The 13,174-nt window shown below is 42.1% G+C and overlaps 1 protein-coding gene across 1 annotated transcript in view; it reads left to right on the top strand.

Moving 5' to 3' along the window:
* LOC138115947 (amine oxidase [flavin-containing] A-like) overlaps positions 1-13,174 on the top strand; it is a 34,738-nt gene that overhangs the window by 16,717 nt on the left and 4,847 nt on the right. The window contains exons 4-11 of the mRNA XM_069025190.1: positions 2,711-2,815; positions 4,051-4,142; positions 6,443-6,584; positions 8,093-8,242; positions 9,198-9,357; positions 10,621-10,717; positions 12,048-12,101; positions 13,012-13,069. Of these exons, the coding sequence (XP_068881291.1) occupies positions 2,711-2,815; positions 4,051-4,142; positions 6,443-6,584; positions 8,093-8,242; positions 9,198-9,357; positions 10,621-10,717; positions 12,048-12,101; positions 13,012-13,069 (858 nt within the window). The remainder of the gene's footprint in view (positions 1-2,710; positions 2,816-4,050; positions 4,143-6,442; positions 6,585-8,092; positions 8,243-9,197; positions 9,358-10,620; positions 10,718-12,047; positions 12,102-13,011; positions 13,070-13,174) is intronic.

The following is a 13,174-nucleotide window of genomic DNA, read 5'->3' as shown; positions in this document are numbered from 1 at the left end:
GTCACTGTGTCTGTGAACTCTTTCAGTCTCTCTGAATTCAGTCTTAGCCTCTTCCAGGTCTGTTAGCACTGCTGTCTTTTTGCAGCTTTTCCTGCCATTGGACTCCAGTCTTACTGAAGTTCTTGGGGTTTTTTGCATGCAGAAGAGAGCAATAAGTAACACAACTTTAGGCTTTTTAAATTATCAGTTGGCATTTCATAGTTCTCAGGGGATAAAATACGTTTTCCCATTGATCTCTCTGGGCTATGCCATTGACCAAAGATGTTTTAAGCTATGTAAGCTAAGGATAGGAGAGCTGTTTGCAAGTTACATCACTCTGTGCAAGCACAGTCACTTACCAAAAAGACTTTTGAAAAGAGGTGTCACTGAACAGTGAAAAACTGGGAACTTTTTGCTGCCACTCCTGATAGGACACAGGCTTATCTTTTCCCTTTGCCCCCTTGCAGTATTTCCATGACAGGACTGCAGTAATAACTTCTCCTCACCTGGATTTGCGTGGTCTGACAGCATTGCACCTCATCTCTGCTGCAGGGCAGAATTATTGCTGTTAAAGCATGTCAAGGAAGGAATGTGGATGGCACCTGTGTTCCTAACCAGAATGAAAAGCCTAGCAATAAATGAATTTTGAGAAGCAGTGTTTGATGATCTTTTAGAAAAACAAAATGTTGTGCAATAAGAATAAAATGATTAGTAGTATGTTACTGCTTGGTATCAGTATTTCCTGGTTTAATGCAGCATCAGTTTACAACAGTAAAAGCTGCAGTATGCAGTATATCCCTTTGCATGCATTGTTTGGCCTTCTTTTCTGTGGCTGAACACAGTGCTCTGGCCTGGCAGTGAGAATTTGTCCTCAAGGGAAAGGAAGAACCAGTGTCGTTTGGAGGATTCCCCTGCTGGTAGTTCACAGGAGCAGTTACTCTGCTCTTGCCATGGCAGAATTGTTTTGCATGCACATGTGCACCTGGAGAAAGCTGGAGCACCCACCACTCTCCTTCAGTGTAACTCTCTGGAAAAGAACAAAATGGGGATAAAAGAGAAAAAAGTATGTGGTACACAAGACTGAGATTACATACCCAGAAATCCAGAGGTAACCAACCACCTCCTGGTGATTTGAAAGCACAACATTTACTGGAAATTTAAAAAAAAACCCCAAAACCTTAAACATGTGGATCTCAAGCTGAACTAAGGCTGAGATCACAACCTGATGCTTTGCTTGGCCCAGAGGAAAAATTATTGAGTCTGGATGGAACAGGAGAGTGGCTTTGCTGCTGCCCTCACTGAAGATGGTGAGGGGGAGCAGCACAGAGTGACCTGATGGATGTCAGAGCTGGGGCACCCCTGGAGCCCTGCTCTGAGGAGTGAGGACCAAGCAGTGTCAGCCAAGTCTTGCTGTGGTCCCTTACCCACATAACATTTGCCTCCCCTGCTGTACCTGTCCTGGGGCTGACAACTGTTGACCAAAGTGTAGGAGTTTCAGTATTTTACTGCTTTTGCCAAGTCTGAAAGCTCTCTACGATCTCTGAGTTTCATCTTGCACCTTTTATCTTTGTTATGATCTTTGCAGAGAAAAATGTTCTGCAGAATATCAAAAACCCATTTGTGTTTACAAACAAATACACAAATACCAGTGGGGAAGATCAGTAAATCCTCTCTCACAAAGTGTGAGAAGGGTGTGTTTGGCTCCTGGTTTGTGTCCTCTGTCCCTGGGTCCCCATCTCCTGTATTTGAAGCACTGCAGCCTCTCTTTTGGCCTGTGGCTCCCACCTGCCAGGTGTGATGGGCTGGCACAGGGTCCATGGCACTGAAAAGCTTTAGCACCCCAGCTCCTATCTGTCATGGTCAGTGTGTTCCCTGCATCCTCACACAAACTTCTGACACATCTGGAAGGGCAAACAGAGAGGTCTGATGAGAAATTCACCACTGGCTTACATGGGGGAAGGTTCAAAGCAATTTAGTAAGAGAAAATTTTACCTGCTCATCCGGTCCTCTTTCAGATTAAAGTTATCAGAAAGAAGCAGCTGCTGTCAGATTGTTTCTCTTATCATTATATCACAGGATTATCTGAAACAGTCAGTTTCAGATAATAACAGTTGCAGCCACTGCTGCAGCTCAGTGTCATACATGCTGTAAGTACTGACACCATTTTTGCAAGTGTACAATATTTTTCTTCCTGCAGCCAAAAGCTTCCTGTTCAGATTTTTTTTATAGGCTAGGTTTCTTCCATGGAATAATAAAGTGAGATGTACCATAAAGGTGCTTAAATAGTTTGAAATGCATGCAATTATAGGCCAACTTCAGGATGCACATTTCAGCAGACAGGCAAATAGTAGATTCATTTAAATGTAATAATGAAGGATGCTTAGGAACCAGGAATATTACCTCTTTGGCCATGGCTTCGGTCTCCTTAACCCAGAATTTGACAACCTGCTCAGAACAAATGTACCTTTCCCCATCCCGTGAGAATAATAAATATAAAAAGGTGTTATTGTCCTTTTTAATGTCAGTCCAGCTGTTTTTATCCCTCCTGCTTAGCTACATGCATTCCATTGCTTGCATGCACATGCAGGGAAAAAAAAGAAAACACCGAAAACCCAGCCAGGTCTTTTGTGGCAAAAGGCCAGGCATGGGATGAGTGAGAATTTTGTGTTCTTGAGTAGTAAAGATATGCTGGGTTGTATTTCAGTTGCTTTTGTTGTTATGTGCATTTCAGGGAAAGTCACGAAATTTCACAGGAATTTGCCCTTCAACATGGAATCCCTTGGTTTATCTGGATTACAATAACTTCTGGAGAACCATGGACAAGATGGGAAAAGAGGTAGGCTGTGAAAATTCTGTGTTTCCTACAATGCTCATGTCACCATGAATAAATCAGGTTTGGTTTTGTTTTGTTTTGTTTCTGGCAGGGTTTTTTATTCCTTCTTCAACACAAAAAAAAACCCCTCAACAGCAAAACAAAACAGAAAGGAAGCATTCATCAGGAAAGATTCCTATATTGCCCAGGAACTGTCAGAAGTAAAAGGTCCTCCTCACTGAAGGAGGGTGGACTAGATGACTTTTAAAGGTCCCTTCCCACCCAAACTATTTTATGATTCTGTGAGAGGAGACAAAAAGGTCTGGAGGTGTCTAAGATATCTGAAAAAAGTGAGGTTGAACTCAGTGTATGTATTTTCTCATGACAGGGAAAACTATTCCATGAGCTGGGGGATTAGAAGGAGTTTTTTTCCCTTCCCTTGTGACAGCATTTTGAGTAAAGATGATTCCTTTTATTTGTAGCTGCCTAAGCTGGGCTCCAGTTTGACTTCAGAGTAACTTTTTTTTTTTAAATTCAAAATATAAGCAGTACAACTGCAGCCCCTGGAGCATTATACTGTCTTTCAAATATTCATCAGTTGCCATATAATCTTGCAACAAACCAAGGGCTTTACCTTAGCAGAACCTTCAAGCATAACTCACTGTACTCCTGCAAATTCTATTGGTTTCATGCAGTTTTGCAGAATCAAATTTGTGTATGATGCTACACTTTTTTTTTTTTTTTCAAATAGTACATTTTTTGAAGATTTAGGGATTTGGTAGTGTCCTCCACATGTTACTTACATGCAAAAAATTGTTATTAAGAATTTAACTGCCTAAAAATATTTCAGTGGTATCTAGACTTTTTTTTCTCTCTGCAATTAGCAGAGAGACATGGGTACCTTTGGATACCCATCTTGGAACTGACTAAAAAAAGAACTTTCCCCTCAACTTTTAGAGGACACCAAGACAACTAAATTGCAATCACTTCTGGACAACTAAAAGCCAGATGAGTCCCAACACAAGGATATAGTTCATTGGTCAGACATAGACAGATTTAGTGGTCATGGTACAATTCATGCCAAAAGGTGTGAATGGAAACTATTCCATTTAGTGAATTTGTTCCAAATTTATATCCATGTGCAGCAGACAAAATAACTCCTGGCCAACATATCAATTAAGTCTGTGCTAGTAACTAGCTATGACCAGGCAATGGTGAAGTACTGAATCATTTATTGAATATTTCACCTCTGTCTCCAGATTCCTGTTGATGCACCATGGGATGCTCCACATGCTGAAGAATGGGACAAAATGACCATGAAAGAGCTGATAAATAAGATTTGCTGGACCAAGTATGTAAATCTTTATCTGCTTTGAAATTCCAGCTGTGGAATTATAGTGGCTTTTTGGCAGATTTTGGGGTACAGCTGAGTACAGGTGCTGAGAGATCAGGAGGTGTTCGAGATGGGGTTTGGTTAGCTGGCAGGTGGCATCAAAGGTGCTGGGGGAGCCTGGGGTTTGCTTCAGCAGGTCCCTGCACACAGCAGTGGTGGTGTGGGCTCTTCCCACCATCCTTTCACTTCAAACCGTTGGACTCCAGCCAACTCTTTGCCCTGCAGGATAGTTTCCTAGGAGACACTGGCAGTCAGGCCCTCAAGGAGGATGTAATCTGCCCTTCCAGATTCCAGGGCTGCAATTCTGCTGTTTGCCTTACTCCTCTCAGGATCTTGCACTCCACAGTCTCATGGCCACTGCAGCCAAGGCTGCCCTTCACCTTTGCATCATCCCACAGGTCCTCCTTGTTTATGAGCAGCAGATCCAACAGAGCATCAACAATAGTTGGTAGGAAGAGGGCTCAAGGTCTATAAAATGACCATTGTGTTCTCTGTGAGGGACCACACTGTACAAATAAAAAAAGGAACAATGTTCAATACATTGAGGTGATGACCACTGGAAATTCTGTTTCCTTCCTTTCTCTTTTCAGTCATTTCTCCTTATAAGGCAAAGAGAAGTGTGATTATATGAGCACTCATGTCCCCACTTGCTGTGCCAGCCCCTGTGCTGTTCTCTAGCACTCTCCTCCCTCCTATTCAGTGTCTTTTATTTGTGTGGCTGTGCTCTGTTTGCCCTTTCATTCTGAGTGCAGTTTAGTGCTGTGCCTGCAGCTTTCTGACCAAAACTTTTCATTTGAAATTCGTTTCTATGGCTTAGGTCTTGCTCCAGCTCCATGGGATCTGCTGTACAGCCATTTGGACTTGCTCGAGCTCTCTGTGGCATTGGAGTTTCCTTTGCAATTAGCTTTATGAGCCTTTTGCCTGCAAACTCAGTTACTTTGGGCTACTGTTGCAAGTGCACTGATTCTTCCTCTTCTATTTTTACTGCTTCTCTTAGTCATGGAGCTGGTAGAGTATAAGCAGGACTGGGTTTATAGTGATCCCTCCTTTAACAGACTTCTCTGCAAGGCAGCTTCTACTGCCAATGGTGTTGTCAGTAAAACATCCAGTTTTAATGCTGAAACACATTCAAAAACTCAGTAAAAACCCATTTTAGATCTTCAAGCCAAGCCACATTTTTCTACACTCAGTTAAAAAACAGTGCTTAAACAGACAAGCTCTTCCACAGGGTTTTCTGTATGACTCAGGCCAAGATTACAAAAGAAGGTTGGTTTGTCCTGTGTCACAGATCAGCATCTACTGATCCTGGAGACTTTTTCCACATTTCTCAGGCCTGAACCTGCTGCAGCTGTTTAGTGTCTTGATGCTCTCAGGATTGTCACAGAGTTCTTGTGTGCAGGCTGTTTTCGTATCCTGGCCAATGAAATAGGGGTGAATGGACTTCATACTTAGGGAAATGAGGTTATAAAAGTTTATGTTACATATTTTAGCCCAGATAACTTGCAAAGTTCCTTCCTTTAGCAGAGGATTATAAAATCATGTTGTTTCATGGAGCTTTATCCAAGTCAAAGTCCTTTTACCTTCTTGGAAAATGATCTCAATTTCCTTAACAATCTGTAGCCACAAATTAAAGAAATGTGAATATCCAGATCCTCAGTTCCTGCTGCTGTTTCTCTGTTCATGTTCAGAGGACTTACTGTGATAGACAGGGGACCCTTTCCTTATTTTTATGACAATGATTGCCAATTTGGTTTCTCTGTCTGGGTTATTTACCAAGTCTGATTCTCGATTTCACAAAAGATCAGTGCAGCAGTGTTACATGAGAGGTGGGGAATGTTTTGGCTGCATGGCTACTTCAGTCCCTCAGGACCCATCAGACCTTGGAACTGATGTGCCCGATGAGCTCCCCATAGAGGAGAAATGCAGAAAAGTTTCACTAACAGATTACCAAAAATGTTCTTCTGCTGAGAAAAATATTTATTCTGATGAAAGGAGTAGCAGCTGGGAAACTCTTTAACTGAGGTGAAATCAGTGGGATTTCAAACTAAATGGCTAAATGCTTTGGGAGGGAGGGAGGTGCTGGTAGAAACCCATTTAAACATTCTCACTACAGACTGAAAAATTAAACAGATATAAATCACCTTGACTTTTCTGACTTTGGGAAAGCAGCCCTTGTTTAGTAAGACAAATAAAATCCTGAAAGCAGTCAGGAAGTCATATTTTCTCACTGTCTCTTTCTGCTCCTGTGTCTCATGCAGAGCTGTTAGAGACTTTGCCACAGTCTTTGTGAACGTCAACGTCACGTCTGAGCCTCACGAAGTCTCTGCTCTCTGGTTCCTGTGGTATGTGAGGCAGTGTGGGGGCACATCCAGGATTTTCTCTATCACCAATGGGGGCCAGGTACAAAATTTCTCATTTTCTTCCTTCTCTCTTGAAATTATAAGGAGCAAGTGGAGTGTTGTACCCATCAAAACCCTGCCATTAATGAAAAGATAAGAGCATGTGGCACCAGAGAGAGACATGTTCTCCCGGGGAGATACAGCCCTCTCAACTAACCCTATTTAATGAAGGATTTTATTAGCTAAGCTGTGGGATAAATTGGGACTATTTAAACATTTGGGGGGGTTTCTGCATTCACTTCAGCACAGTACTGTTGCTGCAGTTCTGTTGCTTTTTTGCCAATTTATTTTCTATGGGTTACTTGGCACATTTGAATGTTTGCAAGAGTTCAAGTGCACTTCAGAGTGAAATGTGGGTGTTTCTTTGGTGTTGAAGCCTCTAATGACAAGAGTTGGAAGTAAATAGCAAAAGGTCCTTCCTTCTTGAGTCAGCTCACATGGCAACAGTTTCCATCAACATCTGTCCACCGGGGTAAGAATAGACAACCATATGTCAGGAAGGATGTGTGCTGATGCTGTCCTGAGGTAGGAGACAGACCTGACTAAGAGCCTTCCTCCTCAGGAGCCCCTCAGTCATGTTTACTGTCCCACATCAACAACTGCTAGATGTTGCAGCAAGAATTAAAAATAAAATTAAACCCAAGATACTCAGAGCTAGACAAAACGTGGAGAAGGGAAAGCTAGCTTGGGAAGAGCACTTGCTTTTCTTGGTAGCTGGATGGGAAAAGCTGTCTTTGTTCCTATCATGCTTCCCTCTTCCTTCACCCCAATCAATATAAGTTGAGCAAAAGCACTAAGGGTTTCTGGCTTTGTGGCCCTGACAAGTCTTATAAAACCTCCTTGGGCAGCCATTTCAGTCTTTCAGCATGAAACTTTGTGGATCCTTTCCTCCTTGCCAGTACCAGCATCTTACACGTGAAAGTGAGCTGCTTGATACAACGCTGGTGGCTGGTAGATAAAAGAGGTTTTAGTGCTTCCCCTGACCCTCTGCATGGACATTACAGGGAAATGTGTGTCACAGATTGTGCTTTTTTCCAGACAGCACTGTCTTTGTGTCTTCCCAGGGACAGAGAAAACTCATTACCTTGGGACCAGGCCCAGTTAAAGATCTGTCTTACTTCTGGGCTGGTGCAGTTTTTCACTCTGCAGTTGGTTTCTTTGTCACACTTGAGGGTTTTGGTGGGTAAAATACTCAAAACCTGGTTTGAATGAAGTGATATGTTTATTTTTGCTAGAATGCCTGCATTATATGTGCATGTTCTCTAGGCTTAAAGAGTCTTTAAGCCAGGTCATTAGGGAAGGCACTGTAAAAGTGGTTTAGTCAGTAATCCCCACTGAGGCTCAGGTTTATGCCCTCACTCTTCTGAAAGTCTGGGTGTCTTTATGCACCCTTAGGACTTGAAGATTTGGCCTGGAATTTCATGATGGTGAGCAGAAGTCATATTCAGTATCACTGTGATTAATGCTGTTGACTTTTTGTTTGTGTTTCTTTTCTCTTTGTTGTTTTAGGAGAGGAAGTTTAAAGGGGGTTCTGGTCAGATATCGGAGAAAATAATGGAACGCCTCAAAGGCAGAGTTAAACTGGAGAGACCTGTGATCAGTATCGATCAGACAGGTGATAATGTCCTTGTGGAGACTCTAAACCATGAGATATATGAGGTAATTCGATCAGAATAAGAGTAGAATATGCATTTAGTGGGGGAATACATCTGCTGTAGCTCTTAGCCAGATGTAATCAGGAAGTACCCATTTGTGTGTGTCTATTTCTTGGACTATGCTGACACTCCATGAAGCCTGCTTTACAGATTTATTTATGACTGGCTCTGTTCTTGGTGTTCTGCTACTTGGTTTCTGTCATTACTCTGACTTCTCTGCCATAACTTTTTATGTCTTTATAAATTTTTACATTTTAGTTCTGCATTGAGACCATTTCAAAGAAAGGAAAAGTAACCTTCCTGTTCGTGTCTAAGTTTGTGGTTTGCAGCACAAAAAACAAAAAAAAAGACATTTCAAACACCCTTAATAAGATTTTGCCTCTGTGCTGTGAAATGCTCTATCAGCACATGATTACCCACAATGGTACCCATGGGACAGCAGCAGCCCCACCAGCCTGAAAGCACCTGAGAGCAGCTGTGTTGTGATATAGTGTCACCCTATAGAGTCCTGCACTGCTCCAGTCAGACCCAGACCCTGTGAGAGGGATGGAACACATTCAGGAAAGCTGAAATCACCAGTAGTATTCCTTGTCCTGAAGTAGCATCCTTTGAATATGCAGAAATGGGATTTTTTTAGCATCTTTTAATTGGGACAAATATGGGTGATATTTTCCTGGGGATGATAAAAGGCAGTTTTACCTAGGCCATGAGATCTCTCGTGTCCCATTTCCCCACCTGTCTCCAGCCAAGTTTCAACTATGCTCTGTTTTTTCCATCTCCTTTTTTCTGAAACGGCAGAATTACTTTGGTCACCTGGAAATAGATGTGTGGGAAAGCCAGCTAGCAGGGTCAGGTGTGGGAAAGCTGTTAACAGCTACAGAGAGTGTCTTTCAAATGTGTCCTGTGGAACGAGCTCACTGAGAGGCAGCGCCTTGTGCTGACTTTGTTCTACGTTTCAGGGCAAGTATGTGATCAGTGCCATCCCTCCAATCCTGACAACAAAGATTCATTACAAACCAGAGCTGCCACCAAAGAGAAACCAGTTGATTCAGCGTTTGCCTATGGGGAGTGTCATAAAATGCATGATGTACTACAGGGAAGCCTTCTGGAGGAGGAAGGGTAGGTGGAGGATGTGGAGGACTTGGGAACTCTAAACTGCGCAAATTTTGAAGCTCTGCTGTCTAACAATCAAGGAGTAAATCCAAGGGGGGGGTTAAATGGGTAAAACCCCAAAATCAAACACACAGAAAAGTGAAAAATAAAGCTCCTTAGAAAGGAGAACTTTTTCTCCGAGCTTGAGTGCATGCCTTATCCCAAAGATGAGTCCAGACCCAAACAGGATCCTGAATCTCACTGCTGTTAGCTGAGGTGGGACAACCAAGAGAGCAAGCATGGTTTCCCTGGGAAAGCCTGCAGAGAACAGAAGCATCAGCTTCCCTGCAGCATCAGCTTCCCTGCAGCATCAGCTCCCTTCTTCTCCTGCCAGGGACAGTTAGGTCAGCCAAAGAGAATTTACAGCAAAGCTCAAGGTGTATGCAAGACCTTTCCCTGGTTTTAATCCTCTGTTTTGCAGACTTGATATCTCAGAGGACTGGGAAAAGTAGGTTCAGTTTTCGTTTAGCTCAAGATATTTTTTCCATGCTGCAATGTCATGTTTTTCTCAGCTTTAACTGATACCATATTCAGAACTATTTGTATGAACAGATTAGTTCCACTTCCTTCGTAACGGTACTGAGAGTGGCAAGAGTATTTCTTAATCAAAGTAATATAATTTTTGCATGTTTCAGGGCATAAATTGGCCACTGAGATTAGACAAGAATACAATCAGGTGTATACATTGTTCTCTAGATGAGATTATTTGCTTGTTCATCTGAAACATGTCCTGACGTGATCCTAGATTAGACAGGCCATGCTTCTGCTGCATTACTGTTACAGGACACCATTCCTAACAATCTTACCACCAGCAAAATCAAAATAGTGTAAATTTGAGCCTGCAGTGACCAGATGTATTTACACTGGGTTTTGTTTTGGTCAAAGTTACTCATGGAATGAATCACCATACTTCTGACTAGGTCAATTTATTTTTAATGTTTGTTGTCCCCGAAACAGAAAGCCAAAGAGACTTGCAGCAATCCACAGAAATTTGTTGTTAAGTAACAATGGAATTTTAAAGATTTTTATAAGTCTGTGTACACAATTTCCCAGAGTCAGAGAGAATAGAGAAACTGTTGCAGAGACACTTCAGACATGTAGGTGTTATTGGTAACAAAGGAATTACTGTACAATTCCTTTTATGGATAACTTTCCTTGCTCGTTGCTATCAGCAACAGTGATCAGCAACAAGTTTCTCTGACAGTCATCTTGGGGTTTTTTTCCCTTTAGGTTACTGTGGTTCCTTCATCATTGAGGATGAAGAGTCTCCAATTGGAATAACCATAGATGACACGAAACCTGATGGAACTTTCCCTGCCATTATGGGGTAAAAGCTTCTAGCCCACACTCACAGATGTGTATTTCTTCTTGTAAGAGTTAGTGGGAGGAGGAGGGAGAGGGGAAATGACCAGATTACAACAGTGTTTTCCACTTCCACAGTCTGCACTTCTGCCAAGCCTCTTGTGCCCCTCTAGTCCATATAAACTTTCTGGTGAAGGTTCTGCTACAAACAGCCTAATACAAAGGATGTGGCTGGGAAGGAGTTCCTTGAATTCAGCTGTAGTTTATTTTAAGCACTCACTTCATGTCTTTTTTAGCTGTGGAGCAGATTCAGAAAGAAATCCCTCTCTTACCTATCTGTTTGAGCCTGTATTTGGCTTATGTTGGGCTTTTATGTTTAGTACCTGGGCCAAAATGACAATGCAATTGTCCAAGAAATCCTGATTTGTCTCCTCTCACCACTGAGCTGAGGCAGGACAAGGAACATCAGCTGGTGGAGCAGGGAAGCAGCTGTGCAGTGAAAAAAATCAAGATTCTGTAGAAACTGATGAGTAAAAATGTTATAGTTTGGACAAACAGGTGGTAAAATACATGACAGCACTGACTGACTTTTAAAATAGCTGAAACCAAATGAACAATCAACCTTTACAAACATTTCCACCATAATCTGAGGTGATGCTGCCAAAAAAAGGCCAGTATAAATGTCAGGCAACTACTCCTTAACTGTCTGGCAGGAAAAGCTCACCACTTCTACTGAACTGTACATGTTTATGGGCATGTTCAAGGCTTAAAAGCTTCCATGGCCCGAGAGCAGCAAGCCTGCTCCAAACCCCATACGGCAAAGAGCTTCCTGCTTTCTTTCTCCTCGTGGATTTATGTGACTGTCTGAAAGAGTGCAGGAATATACTTCATCCCCTGGGTATCTCCACTAGGGTCAGATGGACTAATTGCCAAATCTGTTTCCTTCAAGATGAATAAATATTAATCCCAGTTCTTGCAGGAGTGACCCATGACACTGTGCAGTGCCTGTCAGAGCAGCAGGCTGCCATCACCTACTAACACCAAGTGACACAGGCAGCTGCCTGCTAGACTACAAAAGCTCAAGAAAGCTCAGGGTCTCTCAGTCCTTTTGGATCAGACCTTGATAGGTGCCCTCTGGGAATACACACCCTCCCTTTCATTTAACTCTGCAGGTTACCCTGCACAGGCTTTTTCACCTGTGTGACCTGTAATTATTAAATGTTGAGATATGATTACAAACATCAAGCCCATTACATACCAGTAAAGTGCTTTGCCAATCCCTTTTTAGAGTCATTTCGAGCAAGAGCTTGAGAATCAGCTGGGGTGATGTTCATATGCCTTATTTTTCTTTTCAGTTTCATCCTTACCAGAAAGGCTGTCAAACTGGCCCATCTCAGCCAGGAAGAGAGGTAAGAGTTCAGAAGCTGTAAATATTCAGAAGCAAGTTGTTTGTCTGGGATGCTTCCCCACAGGAATATGTGTGAATATGTGTGTGAATATGCACAATATGCTCAGCGCAGCTACCAACACTGGAAATTGAGGCAGAAATTGAGATTTAGCATAAACAAGCCAAGACACTAATGCTAATATTCATCCAGTTATGGATATTTCTAAATTTCTGAGTCCTGCCCACTCTTCCATGCTATGATTTACCAGCTCTGGGTCTCTCTGTGAACGGAGAAGATTTTTCCAGAGATGTTCCCAGACTGCATCCCCACTGAATGATGCTTTAACCCATGGATACAGGGAGTGCTGACATGTCTCCTTTTGGGTCTCCTTCACATTCAGACTGGCTGATAAAGTTTTTAAACTTCTGTGTTGACAAAAGTGTGGTTTCCCTGTTAGTCAGTGAAATCAACAAACAGTACTTTCTAAATGTGAATCTTGGTAACGTGCAAGAGGAGCTCTGCTTAGGAATGTGAGCAGCATTCTTCAGCTCATATTTTATTCCCAGCTATAGTAAATCTGTAGGGATTTAATTGATTTATATTGCTTTTCTTCTGGTCTTACACCAGTGAACATGAGAATGAATTGGCTCTGCATCCTAAAATAGCTGTACAAAGATTTGTTTTTTTAGAGCTCATTGCCAAAATCAACCTTCATTTCTCATTCCCTGGGTCTATTTTAGATGTAACTTTCAGGCATCAGCATTTGAAATATGTATGTTAAGATAAGAACTTGAAATCAGACTTAAAAACAAAGCCTAACTCAACTTTCTTTCCAGTGTGTTGCAATAAATTTGTTGGGTTTTTTATAGAAGAATTAGAGCAGAGAGGTTTCCCCCCTTTTTTTTTTCTGACTGATTTTATTTTCATATAGGAAAAAGAAGATCTGTGAGGCATATGCCAAGGCACTGGGGATGAAAGAGGCTTTACAAGTAAGGAATTAATGCCTGGTTTTGCCTCTGTTGTACAATAATGTTGCTCCTTTGTTCTGGGTGATGAAGCTGAAGTTCCTGGCACCTAAAATGTGTACCTCAAAT

Source organism: Aphelocoma coerulescens, chromosome 1 (assembly GCF_041296385.1).
Source record: "Aphelocoma coerulescens isolate FSJ_1873_10779 chromosome 1, UR_Acoe_1.0, whole genome shotgun sequence".
NCBI lineage: Eukaryota > Metazoa > Chordata > Aves > Passeriformes > Corvidae > Aphelocoma > Aphelocoma coerulescens.
The sequence above is the reverse complement of the archived record's forward strand: the minus strand, read 5'-3'. Positions and strand labels throughout refer to the sequence as shown.